General features: G+C 41.4%; 1 protein-coding gene across 1 annotated transcript in view; it reads left to right on the forward strand.

Moving 5' to 3' along the window:
* The window catches only part of LOC121295484 (serine/threonine-protein kinase 26-like), a 62679-nt gene that overhangs the window by 38741 nt on the left and 1413 nt on the right, over positions 1-22525 (forward strand). The window contains exons 4-10 of the mRNA XM_041220138.1: positions 6192-6300; positions 6389-6546; positions 17276-17461; positions 17773-17921; positions 18180-18276; positions 21998-22060; positions 22159-22295. Of these exons, the coding sequence (XP_041076072.1) occupies positions 6192-6300; positions 6389-6546; positions 17276-17461; positions 17773-17921; positions 18180-18276; positions 21998-22060; positions 22159-22295 (899 nt within the window). The remainder of the gene's footprint in view (positions 1-6191; positions 6301-6388; positions 6547-17275; positions 17462-17772; positions 17922-18179; positions 18277-21997; positions 22061-22158; positions 22296-22525) is intronic.

The raw sequence follows: 22525 nt of genomic DNA on the forward strand, positions 1-22525 counted from the left end.
GTATTTTGTTTGTGCAGCGTGGATGGGAAGCCCATTCACGTTAATAATTAAAACCCATGCAGAAGGTGGCCATCTCCCGAATTAATTAAGTGATTAATTTATTGCTAATCGGGAGATGGTCACCTGTATAAAAAGCCTACAGCTCTCCATGTTTGAGGTGGTGGGGTGTTCAGAGGTGGAACGAGAGCGAGCGAGGAGAGAAATCTAAAATCTAAAATATTACAGGATCAGTGACAGCAGCCTGACCTGTGTGTGTGATTTATTTTGTGTTCGTGATTTGCTGTTGTTTGAATATTTCTTTTGCTCTGTGAGCACAGTGTTATTTTTGTTTCAATATTTTTGTTATTTTTGTTATTTAATAAACGGCGCACGCCACGTCTTGTGTTGAAACTGCAGATCCTCCTTCTGGTCTGAGTCACCGCAATGCCATTTCCTGCCACACGTGGTGTCGAGCGTGGGATAACCAGCGCCCCCTGGACTCCAGAAGAGGTACTGAAGAGAAGGTACTTCAGCAAGGATACTGCAGTTTTTTTGTTTTTTTTTTGGAGTGAGGAAGGATGGGAGGAGAAAGAGGGAAAAGGAGGAGCTGGAGGAAGCAACAGCCGCAGCAAGTCTGCCTGACATGCTTGAGGAGGGAGGAGTGGTGTTTTAAAGTTGGCGAGGTCGGCCACGTATCGCCTTACTGCTACCACTCTCCACCTCAGGAAGAGGAGGAGGTTGGCTGGGAAGCCCTCCTCCGCAGCATGGGAGTGCATTATTGCTTGTACATCTGTGGGGAGTGGGGGCATTTCCCAGCGAACTGCCCCCTACCACCAGAGGAATGCCTGCTGTCCCCACCCCCACTACAGCCCGAGTGGGAGGAGCCCGAACGTCCGGCACCAGTGGGAGGAGCCTGAACGTCCACAGCCCAGGAGGGGGGAGACGGTGCGTCCACAGCCCAGGTACCCACCAGCAGAGGGAGAATACCTGCTGGTTCCACCTCCACCACCATGGGAGGACTGCTTGTCACTCCCACCACCAGCAGAGGGAGAATACCTGCTGGTTCCACCTCCACCACCATGGGAGGACTGCTTGTCGCTCCCACCTCCACCAGCAGAGGAAGAGTACCTGCTGGTGGCACCTCCACCACTGTGGGAGTACTACGTACCTCTCCCACCTCCACCAGCAGAGGGAGCATGTCTGCTGGTTTCCCCACTGCTGCCAGAAGGGGAGGAGCCCCTACCTCCTTCGCCGCCAGAAGGGGAGGCGCCCCGGCCACCTTCGCCAGGAGCAGAGCAACAGGAGCTGCCTCTGTCTCCACCACCACGAGGAGCAGAGCATCAGGAGCTGCCTCTGTCAAGACTGAACAGATTCAATTATTTTAGCCTGTCTGCATATGACATGCCTTTTAAGCCCGGAATAATTCTGGTCGCTCTTCTTTGCACTCTTTCTAGAGCAGCAATATCTTTTTTATAGCGAGGTGACCAGAACTGCACACAATATTCAAGATGAGGTCTTACAAGTGCATTGTACAGTTTTAACATTACTTCCCTTGATTTAAATTCAACACTTTTCACAATGTATCCGAGCATCTTGTTAGCCTTTTTTATAGCTTCCCCACATTGTCTAGATGAAGACATTTGAGTCAACAAAAACTCCTAGGTCTTTTTCATAGATTCCTTCTCCAATTTCAGTATCTACGATATGATATTTATAATGTACATTTTTATTTCCTGCGTGTAGTACCTTACACTTTTCTCTATTAAATGTCATTTGTCATGTGTCTGCCCAGTTCTGAATCTTGTCTAGATCATTTTGAATGACCTTTGCTGCTACAACAGTGGTTGCCACTCCTCCTACTTTTGTGTCGTCTGCAAATTTAACAAGTTTGCTTACTATACCAGAATCTAAATCATTAATGTAGATTAGGAATAGCAGAGGACCTAATACTGATCCCTGTGGTACACCGCTGGTTACCACACTCCATTCTGAGGTTTTTCCTCTAATCAGTACTTTCTGTTTTCTACATGTTAACCACTCCCTAATCCATGTACATGCGTTTTCTTGAATCCCAACTGCGTTCAGTTTGAGAATTAATCTTTTGTGCGGGACTTTGTCAAAAGCTTTCTGGAAATCTAAATAAACCATGTCATATGCTTTGCAATTATCCATTATCGATGTTGCATCCTCAAAAAAATCAAGCAAGTTAGTTAGACACAATCTCCCTTTCCTAAAACCATGTTGACTGTCTCCCAGGACCCTGTTACCATATAGGTAATTTTCCATTTTGGATCTTATTATAGTTTCCATAAGTTTGCATATAATAGAAGTCAGGCTTACTGGTCTGTAGTTACCTGGTTCAGTTATCGGTATTACATTTGTAATTTTGTAGTCCGTCGGTACCACCAATGTGTCAAGAGACTGCTGCATGATCTTGGTTAGCGGTTTGTAAATTACTTCTTTCATTTCTTTGAGTACTACTGGGAGGATCTCATCCGGCCCAGGGGATTTGTTTATTTTAAGAGCTCCTAGTCCCTTTAACACTTCTGCCTCAGTTATGCTAAAGTTATTTAAAACTGGATAGGAACTGGATGACATGTGGGGCATGTTGTCAGTATCTTCCTTTGTAAAAACTTGTGAAAAGTAATCATTTAATATATTTGCTATTTTTTTTTCTTCATCTACGATTTTGCCATTTGTATCTCTTAAACATTTAACCTCCTCTTTGAATGTTCGCTTGCTGTTGTAATATTGGAAAAACATTTTGGAATTGGTTTTAGCTCCCTTAGCAATGTTCATTTCTATTTCTCTCTTGGCCTTTCTAACTTCCTTTTTGACTTGTGTTTGCAGTTCTGTGTACTCTTTCTGCGTACTTTCTTTTTGGTCCTTTTTTAATGCTCTGTAAAGTGCCTTTTTTCGCTGAATATTTTTTTAATTGATCTATTAAACCATTTTGGCCATTTAGTTTTACATTTAGATTTGTCTACTTTAGGGATGTAATTGTTTTTGCACCTCTAGTATTACATTTTTGAAGAACAACCATCCTTCTTCTGTGGGTGTTTTCTCTATTTTACTCCAATCTACTTCTGTTAGTCTCTGTTTCATACCTTCATAGTTTGCTTTTCTAAAATTATAAACCTTAGCTTTAGTCATTACTTTTGGGGATTTAAAAAACACTTCAAATGAGTCCATGTTGTGGTCTGAGTTTGCCAGTGGTTCTCTGACCTCTGTTTTAGTTATTCTATCTTCGTTATTTGAAAAGACTAAATCAAGGCATTCCTCCCCTCTAGTCGGTGCCTTCACAAATTGTGTTAGGAAGCAGTCATTTGTCATTTCCACCATTTTTATTTCATCCTTCGTGCTACCCACCGGGTTTTCCCATTTTATTTGGGGGAAGTTGAAATCCCCCATTAGTATGGCTTCTCCTTTGCTACACGCATTTCTAATGTCATTGTATAACAGATTATTTTGCTCACCGTCTGAATCTGGCGGTCTATGGCATGCTCCTATTATTATGCCCTTTTAATTTTTGTCCGTTATTCTGACCCATATTGATTCGGTTTTATTTTCTTTGTCCAGGTTTAACACCTGAGCTTCAAGACTGTTTCTTATGTATAGCGCTACCCCTCCTCCTCTTCTGTCCTGCCTGTCTTTCCTGTACAGTGTATACCCACAAATATTATATTCGTCCCCATCACTCTCAGACAACCACGTTTCTGTAACACCTATCACATCATAGTTACCTGTTAGTGCAGTAGCTTCAAGTTCTAGAATTTTGTTTCTGATACTTCTAGCATTTAGATAAATACATTTAATGGTTGTCTTACCTGAGTTGTTGTTCTTGTTTTGATGCGGTCTCCCTTCTGTTTTTTTGTTGATTTCTCCCCCCTTCCTTTCTAGTTTAAATGCTTCTGAATCTGCTCGAGGATCTTGTCTCCAATAGACTGGTTCCCTTGTTATTTAAATGCAGTCTGTCCCGCCTATATAGAGAGTTCTTGTTGTAGAATTTGGTCTAATGGTCAAGGAAATTGAAGCTGCCTTGTGTGCATCACTATTTCAGCTGTACATTTAGATGATTTATTTCCAGCTGTCCATATGGTCCTTTGCAAGAGTGGTGCATGTGCTTCATATCTCTTTCAGCTACGAGCTGGCCTCTTTGATGAATACCAGACTGATGCATGTGCTTCATGTTTGGACCGACCATCTCATGAGCTACAGGCGTGCGCTTGCCGCGGCCAGCGTCAATTACTTCTCTGAAATCATAACTGTGGGACACGGTAAACCCAATGTTCTCTTTCAGACCATTGACCAAATCCTACATCCAGCTACCGACAGATCCAACTCCCGTCCATCATCCTCTCTTACCTGTCATGATTTTCTTTCTGAACAAAATAATCAACATCTATTCTACGCTTGCCCACCATAAACCCAGTTTACTACTTGACCACATTGACGCTCCTCCAGTTGCGCCTCCTGCCCTCTCCTCCTTCTCGCCTATCTCCATTGCTGATGTTTCCGGCTTACTGTTGAAATCAACTATTGGCACATGCCCCCTGGACCCCTGGCCGACTAACCTTATCTGTCTCTGTGCTTCTGATCTTGCTCCCTCCATTATTAACACTGCCAACCTGTTTTTGGACTCTGGCTCGGTTCCTGCTGCCCTCAAGCTTGCCCAAGTTACGCCAGTACTCAAAACACCCTCCCTTGACCCGGTTGACTCATCTAATTTCCATCCCATCTCCAATGTCCTTTTTCTCTCAAAAACTCTCAGAAGGGCTGTAGCCAGTCAGCTGATGAACCATCTCACGGACAACAATCTGCTTGAATCTCTACAGTCTGATTTCCGGCCGCATCACTGTACTGAAACTGCTCCAGAATGTGAATGATCTCCTGCTCAATGCTAACACCATGGCGTTCTTCTTGACCGCCTTCAGAAGTATGCTGAAATCTCTGGAACCTGTCTCTCCTGGATGTCCTCTTACCTATCCGGACACATACAGTCTGTTTTCTATGCTGGACGCAGTGGTGTTGCTAACCCAGTCACTTGTGGTGTCCCCCAAGGAATTGTTCTTGGATCCCTTCTCTTCAATATCTACATGCTTCCCTTGTGTCACCTCAACTGCCAACATGTTTCACTCCTATGCTGAAGACAACCAGCTCTTCTTAAAACCCGACCCTGGTAGCTCCTCTGCCACTGTTCGGCTCTCGGCTTGCATTCAAGACATCAAGGCCTGGATGTCTGCCAGTTTTCTTCAACTGAACAACAAATCTGAACTCTTTCTAGTAGGATCTAAAACTCAACTTAAGAATCTAAATATAGCTTGGAAACTGTCTGCTGTTTCCTTCCCCCACAATATTAAGCCTTGGTGTGCTTCTTGACAGCAACCTCTTCTTTGATGCCCACATCTCCTCCGTGGTCAATTCTTCATTCTACCATCTTCGAAACATCTACAAAGTCCATCCCTACCATTCCCTCCCAATGTGGAGATACTTTGTCATGCATTTGTCTCCTCTCAACTCGACTACTGCAACTCTCTCTATGGTGGTCTCCCGGCATGCACCATGAACCGACTGCAGCTAGTTCAGAATGCAGCTGCCAGGATCTTTACCAGATGTAAGAAATGTGATCACATCATCCCCTGTCTTGCCCAGCTACACTGGCTACCTGTAAAGTTCAGAATTATTTTCAAACTGTCCTGCTCACCTACAATGCCCTTCATCACACAGGTCCTGAGTACCTCCTCAACCTGCTGAGTCCCTGCCCGCAAGCTGAGGTCCTCTGACTCTGGCCTGCTTGTTATCCCCAAGCAAAAAGTGCACCACACTTGGACAACACTCAATTAGCTTCATGGCTCTGACTCTTTTTGGAACTCTCTCCCAGCTTTTGTACGTGATGCTCCTACCATCGCTCGCTTTAAATCAACTCACAAGACCCACCTGTTCTCTCTTGCCTGATATCTGCTACTAGCTGCTGTATTGCTGGTATTTCACATATGTTAGTAACATAATGTGTACTTTCCACTGTATAATGTATTATGCATAATGTTTTACTGTATATCATGTATTATGCATTTCTCTGCATTTTGAAGTATTATGGATTTTCTTGTTACTGCATCTTGCAAAGCACTTTGTGATGGTGGTCCACTATGAAAGGTTCTATATAAAATAAATATTGATTGATTTATTGATTGATTGGTTGATATCTCTTTCAGCTACGAGCTGGCCCCTTTGATGAATACCAGATTGCCACCATGCTGAAGGAGATCCTGAAGGGTTTAGACTACCTGCACTCGGAGAAGAAGATTCACAGGGACATTAAAGGTTTAGGAACATCTGGAATCTATCATGCTGTCTTTGACTGTCACTTAGATGCTAATTATGTTTAATTGTTTTTTTTTTTTTTTTCTAGCTGCAAATGTTTTATTATCGGAACTTGGAGAGGTTAAGCTAGCAGATTTTGGAGTTGCCGGCCAGCTGACGGACACACAGATAAAAAGAGAGACATTCGTAGGCACTCCTTTTTGGATGGCTCCTGAGGTTATACAGCAGTCTGCGTACGACTCAAAAGTAAGGATTTGTTGTTGGAATACAAGATAGACAAGTTCCAATACAAGCAACCAAATATATGTTTTTTGCTTAGTAATGACCTGTACATGGTTCTAAAATGCTAGGACAACACATTTACATCTAACCCTTTGAAATGGAAGGCAGAAGATATGTGCTGAAGGAATAGACTGATATGTTTCCCTTATTAAGACCACCTCAAAGCACAAAAGATTATGAGTAGTCCATCAGATATCTTCTGACAGTTTTATATAATCATACCAAATACACAAGACGACTTTAAATGGTAAATGAATATATTTTAGGTTAATGAACATGTAGATCCATTTTAATTTGTATGTCATGTCAGAGACATTCGTAATTTGTGTCTGATCTTATAAAGCTGCAGATCTGTAGTTAAACTGAGATTGAAACAGTTGGGAGGTTAATTTATACAAGGGAGGGATGCACCGAATCCAAGTTTTTGGGATCCGGCCGAAATACCGAATCCATCTAAAAAGATTTGGCCGAATACTGAACCGAATATAAATCTACAAAAACTGTCAAGAAAACTGAAGGAAACTGTTGAATGAAAAACAGACTGACAGCTACTAACAAGGGACACTCACACTCTATAGTTTTGAGCCTTTTAGTTAATAGTGTTTTTATTAAAAAATGGAAATATATCCCTAATAAGATTTCAGTTTGAAACATACATAATTTATCGCTAGTCCCCCACCCCACAACAGAAACATCAAAGTACAGACCATTTACTTTACCTTTACAAGAAAGGAGAGCTGCATCTGTACCATAACCCTCTATTTTCTTTAGTGACGTTTCAACCCGTGTCAACTGATCTGAGAGCTATGACAAAAACATTACGTGAGTGACCTGAGATAAAACCCAGGTTGATTTATGCACCATGTGTGTAACACATATCAAATAGGCTACAAAATAGGTATTAAATTATTTTAACAAAACAGCAGTTCCCAAACGGATCAACTTGTATTGGCACGTTACAGTAACGCAACATTTTATTTAGTAAAGCATGTTGTTCAGCAACGTCTTGCACATCTGACAGTTGTAAAGTTACAAAAAATACATAGTTTTTTTTTTTAGGTTTTTTTTTTAATCTTAGTATGATCTCTAGAACACATTTCACAGACAAAGCAACAAAGCACAAAAGTCTACAAGTTTGCCGTTACTATATATTACAGGTTTACTGCATAACTTTACTGCACGGAAAGTGTGAGTGAATATGTTGTTGCTTACGGGGGGGGGGTAGTATGTTTACATTATAGCATCTGTGTGACATGTTTAGTGCCTGTGCCACCAGTAATTTAGGGAGCTGAGAGCTGCGACAGAGTTCATCAAACATGTTCTTGTTTTTGAATATCTGTGTAGCAAAGTGGTTGATAGTGTGCAGGTGATTAAAGAACAGACAGACAATTGTAATCCAGGTAAAAAGGTTAGTTTCATTTATTTTTTAAGTCCTGTGCCTGACAGCAAAACAAACAGTAAATAATAATGGAGGTTAGTAATACAGTAGCGTGTATTACTTAATTTATAATCCCTGTGTTGCTGGTTTTATTATACACCTAAACAAAACAGAAAACACGTACACAAGTGAATAGTGCTAGTGGTGCAGTGTTGTCCGGTTTTGTGCTGGCCTTTGGCGACAACTCCAGAACTGTGTTAACTGTCTGGTAACGTACAAGACAAGATGAGGCAATTACAAACAAACAAAAACACAACGCTCACGATTTCTGGCAACAATACACTTTTACTGTCCTTCTGGCTTTTACTCACTACAAACCAAATGCGAAGGAACAGATTACGATTCTCTGTCCCCCTTATATGCTGTCATCCATGACCCCTTGGTAAACGAATGCAGCTGCCTTTTACAGTCTGCGGCTGCTACATTGTTTCCCTTCCAGGTAAATACTACTTCAAAGAAATCTTGCCTTTTTCCAGACTGATGACTTCCCAGCCCGGGGAAAGAATTGTCAAGCCAACCCGTCCAAAAAACTCTGTCCTCGCTTAGTAGCCTCACAGGTCGGGAGGGAGATTTACAACCAAGGTTCATTATATTATTTGTGTCTTTTATTGAAAGAAGAACTGCACACATTAGAGGGATGTACTAAAATGGATGTGTGTTTGCGCGGATGTAGATTTGGATTAGTTTCACCTGCTCAAGAAGTAGGTATTCGGGCTGAATCCGAATCCTGGATTCAGTGCATCCCTAATACAAAGCCTGCCTCCCTTGGGTCGTACTACTCTATTGCAATAACGAAAGAATGAGAAATGAACGTGGGAGGGTTTGGAATTCAGGAATGAGGTCCTGTAGCCTTAGGCAAACAGTGGTGTTAAAACCAATTTTTACAAATTGTTTTGAGAAACTGGAGTGAGAAACAGCAGAAAGCTTGGCACACAGCTGAGCATTTCCAAGTCTCTACTCAAGAAAGGATACATTTCTACAGCAGTACAGCTTACGTCATTTACTTATCTGAGGAGATTCTGTTTTTTTTATTTTAAATTAACAGTAATAATATTTCTTAGCTCATATGATGAACTCCACACACCGAGTGAACTCCCAGTCTCCATGTTGCTGTGTCAGGAGAAAAGCCGATCTGTTTCCCAGAAATCCTTGCTATAATCCTTATTTGGCGCCAGTTATTGTCCCTCCTCCATAAAACTTTCTGGAATATCGATGTCCAAATTTCTCCTGCGTATGCTTGGGTAAAGACTTGGTTAGTATTGGTGTTTAGTACTTACATTTTTTTTTGCTTTTGTTTGTAAAAAAAAAAAAAAAATAAATAATAATAATAACACTAGAGTTGCTAGCAACTAGAAAGGCTTCCAAAGAAAACATGGTTCAGTCATCACAAATAATCTCTGATACAGCTCGCTACGTTTCCTATAATTAGTTAATGGGCTACTTAAGTTGACGTTTAACCCTTTGCGGTCATATGTTGTGACCTGTTCCGACATCGCGAAAATCTCTTTCCGGTCCATTGTTGGACTCTGTCCGAAAACCATGACCTAACACAGCATGTGTTGCGTTTAAGCTGGAAAAAGTCGAGGCGAGGCGTTCCCTAATTGTCTCTGATTGGAAAGAAGGCGAAGACAGCTGAATAGACCATATACAGGCTGAGAAAAGCCGAATTGAACAGACAGAGACTGAGATGCACAGAGTGAGAATGGCACGGAGGAGGCAGAGAAAGTCAAGGTAGCCTGAAGAACTTGCACAGATGATGGATGAGGCAGAAAGTACAGACAAAAGCACTTTGGATGATGATTTTGCTCAATCTAGTGACGAGGAAGTAAATATTTCTCTTACTGAAGACTCTGAGGAAAGTGACCACGAACCAGACGCGCAGCCGGAGGGAGAATGGAGACGCTCATCGGTAAGTGCAGATGCTTTCACAAAACTCCAGTTTACTGTGATAAATAGGGGATATCAAGGGAGTACTACTTTGAGGAATGCACTGGAGTTTTTTCAACTTTTTTTCACGAACGCTTTGTTTACTGTTGTTGTAAATGAAACCAATAGATATGCGAGTGTAAAACTAACAGGACCGCTGCGTCATTACTCTATTTGGAACTCCTGGAAACCTGTTACGTTACCAGAGATGAAGGCATTTTTTGGTGTTCTGCCGAATATGGGACTGAATGTAAAAATGGACATAAAAGAATATTTCTCAGAGGAATGGGCCGACAGAATTCAGTTTTTCAAAGATGTATTCAAGAGATGCTTTTGGATGCTACACCTTTGCCCTCCCCCCCACCCAGGTGCCACAGGCTGCTTTTGTTAGCAGAGGACAAAGGGTCAGGAATGTGGTCAGCTACATAAACACAAAATGCCATGAGCTATTTATCCCAGGTAGAGACATTTGCATTGATGAGAGCACCGTTGGCTTGAAAGGAAGGATTATCTTCAAGTGCTACAATTCTCAGAAGCCTACCAAGTGGGGGATGCATGTGTTTGTTTTAGCTGACTTTTTCATTAAGAATTGTTCTTCAACTGTGTGAAACATTGATGCAGACAACAAATGGACATGGCTTTCATTTGTTTACAGACAGATTTTACACAGGTTACGACCTGGCCATGGAACTGCTAAAAATAAAAATCCACCTTACTGGAACAGTAATGGTCAACAAAAGAGGATTGCCAGTACCAGTGAAGCAAGGCTCAGACAAAAAAAAAAACGAGACAGTCACAACAAAGTCATGGTGCTAGGACGGAAGGACAAAAGACTAGTGCTCATGATGAGCACCTTCCATGGCAGTGACTGTGAGAAGGTACAGCGCACTATCAAGAGAGGAGCAATTGAAGAGCTGGACAAGCCTTCAGTTGTCTGCGATTACACCAGCAAGATGGGTGCAGTGGACCGGGCGGCTCACTACTGTGCCAGCTATGCTTTCACAAGAAAGTCTCTGAAGCGGCTGCTGGAAGTAGCAATTGTGAACAGTGCTATCCTGTTCAATTTGATGAAGGTGGAATCAGGACAGCTACCTGTTCATCATAAAACTCAGGAAAGCCTTACTGATACAACTGGTGGGAGATGTGTGCAACCCTAGCTCAAGAAAACGTGGTCATCTGTCAACAGACAGAGAAGAAAGGCTGAATGGAAAGCCACATTTCATTTCCAAAAGTGAATCGAAGAGCACCAAAGACTGTGCAGTGTGCAGTGACAGAAAGACAAAAGGGGGGAGAGACTGTATGGTTCTGCAAAACACGCTCATGGCAGCCAGGGTTACACAGAGGTGACTGTTTTGAAAGATACCATACCATGGACACATACAGATAATTTCTGTCACTAAATGCCTTTTTTGTTTGCAAACCTCACCTGGTGTAAACAGTTATAACACTGATGAAAAATAGTTTTTAGTTATTTTTTTGTTTTTTTTTTCTTTGTGGTAGTGTGTAATTGATTTGTAAAAATGTTTTGTACCTGTCTGATTATTCTAAAGGTAATATAATCAAGCATAAACTCAAATTTTGTGACATTTTGTTACTTTTTTCAATGTTCGTCTGATATATATATATATATAATATATATATATATATTTCTATATTATATATTATATATATATAATATATAATATATTATACATATTTCTGTTCAAGTTTTGTGTGTTACAAAAGACAAGTTTTAAAACCATCCGACAACAGGAAAAATATCCCATGGGAAACCTGAACGTGACGCGAAACAATGAATAAAATTCGTTTATTTCAGTGAAATAAAGTTAGACTTGTCGTGCACCTGATGTTTAGACTTTATATAAAACAGTGTGTTTTTAATAACCTGGTCCTAGTCGGACTGTCGGCGCGTCTTATTTACCCTGACGTTTCCCAATTCACGTGACAGACACAATCTATGTCGACTCCTCGATATCCGGTTAAACCCCAAAAACTTTGAATCGTCCCCAGTTTCCAATACCACTACTGTAAAAAAAATATCCCGTGCATACTGAATGGCAGCCAAAAGTCATATTCACGTTTTCACTAACAGTATAGACACGAATGATTGAATGTCCTAAAGGGTTTTTTTTTTACCAGAAATGTTCATTTTTGACCCTTAGCAGAGGTCAAAGGTCATGGGTAATGACATTTTTTTTTATAGAGCACATATGACTTCCTATATGTGTTCCATATGAACCATGACTCTATCTGTGATCCCTGAGGCGCAAGGAGCCAGTTTTTAGTTTGACTGTTGTTAAACTGAGGTGGACACATTCTCCACCTACTGTAAAAAAAGTATTTCGTGTATACTAAGGATATGTACAAGGTAATATTGAACTGGTACAGCCGTACGGGATCCTCTATTTTTAAATTTACAATTAAGGTTATACCGCCAAACCATGGTACACTGGTCAGACGAAAGTTAAAATCGCCAATTCTTGTATTCTTGTATCTTCAAACATTTGCTCCTCCGGTAGATGCCGGGTCGAATGTAGTAGCAAACCAACAAAATCATCGAATATGCTCCATAGTAGCTTATTGATCCCAAAATCTCATCAAGCAGCTTCTTGAAGGATCCCGGGGTGTCAGCTTCAACAACATTACTGGGGAGCTGATTCCAGACCCTCACAATTCTCTGTGTAAAAAAGTGCCTCCTATTTTCTGTTCTGAATGCCCCTTTGTCTAATCTCCATTTGTGACCCCTGGTCCTTGTTTCTTTTTTCAGGCTGAAAAAGTCCCTTGGGTCGACACTGTCAGTACCTTTTAGAATTTAGAATTTTGGTTATTACTTTGTTATGGGCCGCACAACTGTACCAACATTGAAGAGCATACGTGCAACACTGTTCTTGTTATGGGTCATTTAAAAGTTGTTTTTCAATTATCAATATGGTCGCCAAACCATGTGACCAAAACACGCCATTTTGAAATCGACAGTACTTCACATTACGCTCTACTATCATACTCCGTTTCATGTCTCTAGTGTATTGCAGTATGGATTTATGCTTTAATATATGTAAATATAGCACTTGTGAAGTTGTTATTTTGTTCTCTACATCCATGTTTTTTTAATGAAAAAGCAGGGATTTTACAAAACTTAGAAAAGATGTTGTCTAGCCTTGTGGCCAAAATGTGAACTTTTTCACCAAAGGACCACTAGTCTGGTACTCTGCCCATAGGCATCTACCTACTTATGCGTTTTCGTAACTCTGCAACAAACTTTTGGCAGAATAATAATAGTAACAATAATAATAATTAACACAGCAATAACAATAGGCTTCCCCAGCCGGCTTGGAAGCCTAATAAAATCATTATACTAGTAGGAGATTATATATGGTATTTCATCTGCTAGTTATTCTCTCTGTGGCTATCAGTCTTTCTCGCACACATGCCTCCTGTTTGTTCACTGTGTGGTTCTCCTCTTTCACCATCTTGTGATGAGTGCTTTGTCTTGTGTGTTGACATGTCAGCTACAGTGACACATAGGGGAAAGGCTCCCTCAACAACAGTTTTGCCTGCTGATGTCTCGTGCTTCATCTTCAACAAAAACTACTATGAGACCAAGTAGTTCCACAAAGCACCGGAGCGCCGCCTTTACTACCCCAAGGAAGAGAACGAGTAAATCCACCCATTCACGCTGCAGCAGGGAGAAGGAAACACCAGCTAAAACAGAGGCGGCCATTACTGAGATTCCAACCAAGGCAACCCAGACAGAAAAATTGAAGAAGGACTATGCTGCCTCCACTTGCAATATGTTTATCAATAACTATTAAATTTATGCTGAGGTATTTTAACCTCAGCCAACTCAATCAGCCATTGTAGGTTCCTAAGGGACCAGACCTCCAGGCCATATGGATCCTTCCGTGGCTTTACTAGCGGTAGAGGCAGACACCTCCCTGCTAGGGTGGGGAGCACACCTAGTGGAAGCATAAGTCCAGGGACAAAGACAAAGGCACCTCCATATAAACCATCTGGAGCTTTTAGCAATCTTTCTGGCACTGAAACACTTTGCACCAGTTCTAAAGCAAGAGGACATGTTAGTTCTTACCGACAACACCACGGCAGTAAAATACATAAATCACCAGGGAGACACAAAGTCGTGGAGGAGAAAACCTAACTGCCACTGTTCTGCTCCCGGTTCCAACAAGAAGCAGCCATGGCAGTAGACGGACTGTCCATGCCGTGGTCCTTAATGTATGCATATCCTCCCCTGCCATTAATCCCAGCTGTGCTCAGCAAGGTAAAGAGAGACAGGGCCAGTCTCATTCTAGTAGTACTGGGCAAAGAGGTTCTGGTTCTCGGAAATCCTAGAGATAGCATAAGTGGGGCCAGTGTACTTACCAGTGGCCTGCGATCTGCTGTTTCAGAACAGAGGGAAGAAGCTGCACAACAACCCTTCATGATTACAGCTATGCTGGGTTTAAAAAGGTGTAATATAGAAAAAAACCTGCAGCTTTTTTCCTTTAGTGAGTATATAAGATAGTTTATTGTTTAGTTGAATATAGCACTGTAGCAGGGCGGTACGAAAGCCCTGCTTAAATATATTTTGTTTGTTTATTTTTAGAATGGGGTCTCCCCCTCTGTCGCTGTGTTATTTATATATATGATTTATTTATTGTATTTGTTTATTGTGTTTATTCTGTCTATTTTTATAGATGATGGCGAACCGTGTATTTTTGTTTATTTTGTATCTATATATTTGACGGCGCAGTCGTGCATTTTTGTTTTGTTATTATTTTAATAATGTATTTATTATACGTGACGATGGGGCCGTATTTTGTTTGTGCAGCGTGGATGGGACGCTGACGTCACCGCAACGCCATTTCCTGCCACAAGCACCATTTCTTAGTTTAGGCACAAACTCAGAGGGACTCTCCAGAAAAATATACTACTTGCAACTCAACTTAATAGTGTTAATTATATCTGGTGTCAACCTAAGCTCAACTTCAAGAGATAGTCAATTCAGCTTAATACATTAACTTGTGTTGTCAAGACAATATACTGAGGCAACCTATCTAACCAGGACAGAAATACCTGTATTTATTCATTCAGATTTGACCATCCTTAATCTGGCCTTGTGATTTGATTAAAAGTGTTAGGATATCAATTAATGACACCAATTTATAGCCCCCTCTCTGTTGGAAAGGGACATGCAATGGTATTTCCTTTGATCTCAGGATCTTCCTTCCTTCCTTCCTCCCTCTGTTCTGGTCTCTTATCAGATGTCTTTGTTTAACACCCTTCCGCTGTTTTGGAGGGGGTTGCAGAGTGATATCCGCTGCTGTCTTCTTTCTTTTTTTCTGTTTATTGCCAAACTCTTCCACTGATTGGGGGGGGGGGGGGGGGGGGGTTGCTTGGCACTAATATCTAACCTACCACCCTTTGTCAATTCCTATCTTAGAGTTCACTCGGTGTGTGGAGTTAATTCAACGAGGTAAGAAGGTGAAGATTACCTGTAATATGGTTTCTTCATTGGATGATGAACTCCACACACATATATCCCATCATGTTGTCCCCTTTTCTAGTTTCCTTTACTGCTGGGTTCTGTTGGAAAATTTGGATATTGATACTCCAGGAAGGGAGGGGGGTGGGGGTTAGTTATGGAGGAGGGACTAACTGGCACCAAAAAAGGGTTATATCAAAGATCTCTGGAAAGAGATCAGCTTTTCTCCTGACTCAAGCAACATGGAGAGTGGGAGTTCACTGGGTGTGCAGAGTTCATCATTCCGTGAAGAAACCATATTACAGGTAATCTTCGTCTTCTTATGCTGTTGTAGGCAAACCTGTTCAGTGTTACTAAGACCGTAGTTTTAGGGTTACAATAGAAATACAAAATACATTAGCATAGTCTTCTTCATATTATGATTTAGGCTCAGTATCGTTTCCCTTTATTAACTTTTCTCAGTCCAGTACGGCTAAAGGTTGATGTAGTTTAACGTGGTCAGCAAGAGTACCTATATATTGTAGCTTAATTTTGATCAGTAATGAAATGGCCAGCAAATATTATCATGGGAAAGGAAAACTTACAGGAAACTCAGAGGAGAGGGGGCTAGAGAAAGTAACCAGTGTTGCTGTCAGGAAAGTTTAAAAGTAACAAACTTGAAATATTTGAAGCCACTCTAGTGATTCACTGTCATGTAATAAATATTCTCACAAATTGCATAGCTTTGTTGTTTTAGGAAAGTAATGCCCCTGTTATTAGAGTGCCACGAAGTACTTCTCTACATTCTGTTTTTCCCCACTTTTTTAATCAATTTTTTGATAATTAAACATGGCATTTGAACATTTGAATATAATGTTTATAGTTACAAATAAGTCAACTAATAAATATTGCCACCATTTTCTTTCTTTCTTTTTTTTATTTTTATCAAGACAAGATTTACAGTCAGTCTCTTGTTGCTGTAATACTAAGTAAAGCACTTGATGACATAATGTTTAAGCATCACTTGGCTCATTGCTGGCATTAAAATAAGAATCTTTATTAACTGTTTTAACCTGGTATTACAATAACCAGGTATTACAATAACCAGGTTAAAATATGAAACACTTTGATAAAAAGTGGCCCTTGTAATGTAAACGCATACTTAATACTCTCAGTTGTTTCTTTGCTAATTCTGCTGCCTTTGCTAAATTTAAACTAGCGGTGTGTCTCCAGACAGAATGTCTTTATGAAACAAGTCGTGTGTAGTGACTACATCCTTTACACTGTAAAAAGATTTTTCAGCGTAAAATAGGTTTAAAAGATATTGCATTGCAAAAGCACACTCAGTACTACAACTCATCCCCACAGATTACCATCTCTGTTTTGAGTTTTGATTTCACATTCAACAAACACATCTTTTTAATTTGAGTGCGACAGAGTAGGGTAATCCAAGCTGTTACCGTCACTAAGAGATACTCGGAGGCAGGAAACTGCAGTGAAACACTAAAGCGCACATTTATTAAACCAGCAACAGAAACAAATAAACAGGCATGAGGACCAGAATGAAGTTTCAAACAAAACATTAAACCATTGTAGGCTGGGCATTAGCCTTAACTACAAAGTTGCAAACAAAACCCAGTTCCACTCACCTGACTCCCTCCTCCCAAACAAAGGATTTTGCTGTCCTTGATACAGGTGGCCACTTCCCAATTAGCATCAATTACCTGGCCACACCTCTGATTGTTGGCAGGGACAGAATTAACCCCATCCCTGCCAACCTTACATTCCCACACACATTATTTACACAACCAGGGCTTTTGCCCTGTCACACAGAGTCATTAACTACAGTTGTTTCTCTTTTTTCTCAGGCAGATATATGGTCTTTGGGAATAACTGCTATTGAACTCGCAAAGGGTGAGCCACCCAATTCAGAAATGCATCCAATGAGAGTGCTGTTTCTGATTCCAAAGAATAACCCGCCCACCTTGGTTGGGGATTTCAGCAAACCCTTCAAGGAGTTCATAGACTCATGTCTCAATAAGGACCCCGCTTTCGTAAGTATAGACCAAAAAAAAAAAAAAAAACACTGAATGTATTTTATTTTAAATATTAGTTTGCAGGTCAGGTATTGGTTTTAAACTGCTTAAGGAAGATGTGAAACCTGATCAGTTTTAGTAAATTTAGTAAATTGATTATTCGATTTGTATTTAAAATGTAAATTAATTTCGGTATTTGATTTTCAACATCCGTTAAACAAGAGAAAAGTTTACTTAGTCAGAATGACAGAAAAAGGCATTTATTTTAACATTGACATAACAGCTTTATTTGCAGAAATGAAAGCTTGTTTTCTTTGTTGTGTTTTCAGAGGCCAACAGCAAAAGAACTCCTGAAGCACAAATTCATTGCTAAAAATTTCAAGAAGACGTCCTATCTGACAGAGCTGATCGACAGGTTTAAGAGGTGGAAGGCGGAGGGTCACAGTGATGAGGACTCCAGTTCAGATGAGTGTGATTCGTAAGTACTGTGGAGTGAAATGTAGTGGCACTCAAACCAACAACTGTATGCATTTGCATCTACACTGTAATAGCAGGTTGTTAAATGTATATCTAGACAGACATCCATCTGTTGTGTGTTTTGTTAATAAGGGAATGGGTAGCACGACAAAGAGGACTAACTTGCTTCCTACCTTTCCTAAAATTCAAAGAACAATGTTCTTCTTTTTTTGTTATGTCCTCAATGTTCAGTACAAATGTCTTGTATTATATTTTACAGGGAATCAAACAACAAAGAGAATGATAGTTCAAGAACTGAGTGGTCCTTTCCTACAATCAGAAAGAAGCCAGAATCAAAAAAGATGCAAAATGGAGCAGTAAGCCAATTTAACCCTTTTGAGGGAGATATATTACAACATTGCCCATCTAAATGTGTTCTTTGTAGACAGTTTACCACAGTGCAAACATTTCTGTGATGTCACCTTTTGATATTTTAGTTAGAAGATTTAATCAATCAAAAGTGGCTGAGTGCTTAGTGCTACGAATCCACAGAAAACTGGATTTGTTAATGAAACAGTGAGTCAAAACTATTCAACAGAAAAGCAAATACCATTTTATTACGCAACAGTCATTTCAGCAATTAGTTAATTAGTATTACACATTTCAAACGTAACACTTAGAAAAGGGCTTGCGATTTCAATTTAGCATTTCATATTGTTTTCTAAAAGTAGAGCAATACAAGTATACATTTACAATTTTTTTTTTCCTCATAGTTACAAATTGTGAAAAAGCTTCTTTATTTACAGTATAACTATGAACACAGTTCCAAGTTCCTAACATGTCTTTGGTGGCTAAGGCACGCGTGACAATAAAGGATGTTTAAACAGGATGATCCGTGTATGCCCCTTTTCTAGTGGGAACATGTCTTCTTTGACAAAATACAAAACAAAAAGAAATCCTAACTTTAACTAAACTTAACAGGATCCCTAACTTGTCTGTCTGTTCCTTTATGCATTCGGACCCCGCAGGAGTCAGTGCAACCAAACTTTGCATGGCCTCGTCTTTCATCCAGGGGAAGGTCGAGGGCTGTGTTTGGATCCAAAATTTTGACTCCCGGGGTACTTTGTTTAGTAACCCCATTGCTGGATCAGTACAGCAGCCATGTATCTCAAATTTATAGAAAACCACAAAAACAAAAATTTAAGTAAAATGAACAAAAATTTTAAAAAAAAATAAATTCATTTTACTTCGTTTTTTAAAATTAATTATATTTTTTACTTGTTTATATATAAAAAAAAAATTAAGTTCAGTAAGTCCAGATATGTGTCAAGGAATGGAACACAGTTCCTTACGATAACAGAAAACTGATAAGTCTTTGAAGCCTGTCCTTTTATACCTGCCTGGCTTGTTAAATTATGAACATGTGTGTACGTTTAACTGATTGCCAGTCAATCCGTTTTCTTGGATATCTATGGCATTCTGGAAGATGTAGTTTTTCATTCCTCTTTACAGCAAGAACTACATTTATTTTATTTTCAAGAACAAAAGCAATTTCATCATTACCTAGTAAACCTACATTAATTACACAGATGCTAGATTTAAACTCAGCATTTGCATTTAGTTCCTGCCTTTAACCAGTGTTCACGCAAGCTGCCAGCCCATTACGTGCATCTCGAAAATGATCACTTGCAATGATATTTAGGTCTCGAAACAAAAGTGAATTATTTTTACAGATTCAACACTTACTGTTGTTTATCAGTACATAATGAATATAGAAGGGCTTTTCAGAGTGATTACTGTGGGTTGTGATTACAATGAGATACTTTTTCACGGCACTGTGTATTTGCCCCGTCTGATTTTCTGCATTTTCTCATATTTTTGACACTGAATGTTATCGGATCTTCAACCAGAATGTCAGACTGCTTCTGTCTTTCTGTACGTCAGAGTACAGCAAGTATTATTTTTTTCCCTGTTTCAACAGGGATTGAGGGTGCCCCTTGTTTTGTGCCAGCAACTAGTGGGTCTGATGGCAGCAGTGGTATCAGCCATCGAGCTGACAGTGTGTCTCGCGTGTGCGGCGGCCCTGTGCTGGTGATGGATTCGCTCTCACCTGCGCCAAGGATTCCGAATGGGAGTGGTCTACAACCACAGGGTGGTGACGACGGACGCCTCCAACTCAGGTTGGGACGCGGTCTTCAAAGGCAGAGGAGTCAGCGGGCCCTGGTTGGGCCATTAGACGTCCCTGCATATCAATATGCTGGAGCTGCAGGCGGTGTTCCGTGCCCTCCAGCACTTCCTACCCATGGTGGGGAACAGACATGTGCTGATCTGCACGGACAATACATCAGTGGTGGCTTATGTCAACCACCAGGGTGGCCTTCGGTCCCCATGGTTGCATCGCCTAGCCTTCAGGCTCCTGATTTGGGCACAATAGAACCTGCTATCCCTTTGGGAGACACACGTTCCGAGCATGGAGAATAGGGCAGCAGACCGCCTCTTGAGGAAGGGCCCACATCCGTCGGAGTGGCGGCTCCACCCTCAGGTGGTGGAGCGCATTTGGGAACGGTTCAGGAAGGCGCAGGTCGATCTCTTCACCTCGGCGGAGACAACACACTGCCCCCTGTGGTACTCCCTCCACCGCTGCGACGGTCTACTTGGCGTTGTTGCCCTAGCCCACGTATGACCCAGAGCACTCGTTTACGCGTTCCCACCTCTGCCATTACTCCCGGCCTTTCTCGAAAAGGTCTGGTTAGAGAAGACATCATTTCTCCTAGTGGCCCCCAGGTGGCCCAGGAGAATCGGGTTCTCCACCCTGTGCCAGCTATTGAACGGCCGGCCCTGGGAGATCCCACTTCGCCGAGATCTCCTCAGCCAGGCGAGAGGCATACTTTGGCAGCCGGAGTCGGGCAGGCTCCAGTTATGGGTCTGGCCCCTGAATGGAGCCTTGAGATCGTACCGGAGGCTTGCACGCAGACCTCATTTGAGCCTATATACTCCATTGAGTTGAAACATTTGTCTATGAAGACAGCCGCCTTCTTAGCTATCACCTCTGCAAAGCGTGTTAGTGACCTGCAGGCACTCTCTGTGCCTAGCTCCTGCATGTGTATTTAGGAGGATGGTAGCATAGTGTCACTGCATGCAAACCCTGCTTTTCTCCCCAGGGTGGTTACAGCCTTCCACATGAATCAGTCTGTGGAACTGGAGTCCTTTTATCCTCCACCGTTTGCTTCGGAGGAGGAACAGAAGTTGAACCATCTCTGCCCGGTTCGGGCATTGAGATGTTATGTGGATAGGACGAGAGCGCTGTGTCAGTCTGACCAGCTCTTCGTCTGCCATGGTACACAGACCCTGGGACAGCCCCTTTCGAAGCAGCGACTGTTGCATTGGATTGCGGACAGAGTCTCGACTGCGTATGATGGTGCTGGCTTACCCCTGCCTGGGCAGGTAGCCGTACATTCCATGAGAGGTGTGGCTATGTCATGGGCCCTCTTTCGAGGTGCTTCCATGGCTGAGATTTGTGATTCGGCTAGTTGGGCTACCCTGCTTACTTTTTCCAGGTCCTTGAGGTTGCACACTCACACCGCTGACCTTGGTCAGGCAGGGCTAGGCGTCCCTCACATGCTGCTATTCTTTTCTCCCTCGCGACGGCTCTGGTACTCGTTTTCCCATGATGTTTTGGTGACCATCTTCGAATTGAAAGGGAACGTTCGTTTACCTACCGTAAACCTGGTTTCCTGAAAGAGAAGATGGCCACCAACCGCAAGTTTGCATTAGTCGACATCACGGTTTCGTCGCGAAAAGAGAGGAAGGCTCCCCAGCGTGATGGTTATGCACCCTTGATAGGCGGGACAGAGGGGGTCACCGAGGGGAGTGGGGGGCCTATCGGCAGCTTTGATTGAAAGAGCACAGTGACACCTACCAATAGGCAGGCATATATCCCATAACGATGTTTTGGTGACCATCTTCAGGAAACCAGGTTTACGGTAGGTAAACTAACCTTAGTGCTTGTAAGAATGACTTGAGCTGTTAGAATGCCAAAAGACACACAATTTCCAAATCTGAGTGAAGAAACACATTTTTTTCTGTTTACTCTCCAAGGATCCAGACCCCTTGAAAAAATCAACAAGTTTAACCACAATTATTGCCCCGCTGTTTATGGAGGTAAGGCATCATAGAACAGCCATTGTACTTCTATACTGTGAAGATTCAGTATGTAGTAAATAAATAGCTACATTTACATTTTATGTTTTCTTTCAAAGCTCAAACAACAAAATAGGAATAATGCAACCAAAAAAGACGTGATTGAGGAACTTGAAAAGTGCATTAAAATTGCTGAAGAAACCTGCCCTGGCATTACAGACAAAATGGTAAAGAGGATCATGGAGAAGTTTCAGAAGTAAGTCCTTCATCTTTCTCAGTAATTGTGTTGTTCCCTGCCAGGTGTTTGGCTGAGACTCCTTTACACTCTGAGGTTCAGAACAAATGGGGTGCTATCCTTATTACAGAAACCATTCTCCATTCAAACTGTTTGAAGGGTTTTCTTTACTACAGATAAACAATAGCTATGCAAAATAAGAGATGGATTATTAACTAGCCTACTTTAACATGTTTACATCTGCCTTGAAT

Source organism: Polyodon spathula, chromosome 20 (genome assembly GCF_017654505.1).
Source record: "Polyodon spathula isolate WHYD16114869_AA chromosome 20, ASM1765450v1, whole genome shotgun sequence".
Classification (NCBI taxonomy): domain Eukaryota; kingdom Metazoa; phylum Chordata; class Actinopteri; order Acipenseriformes; family Polyodontidae; genus Polyodon; species Polyodon spathula.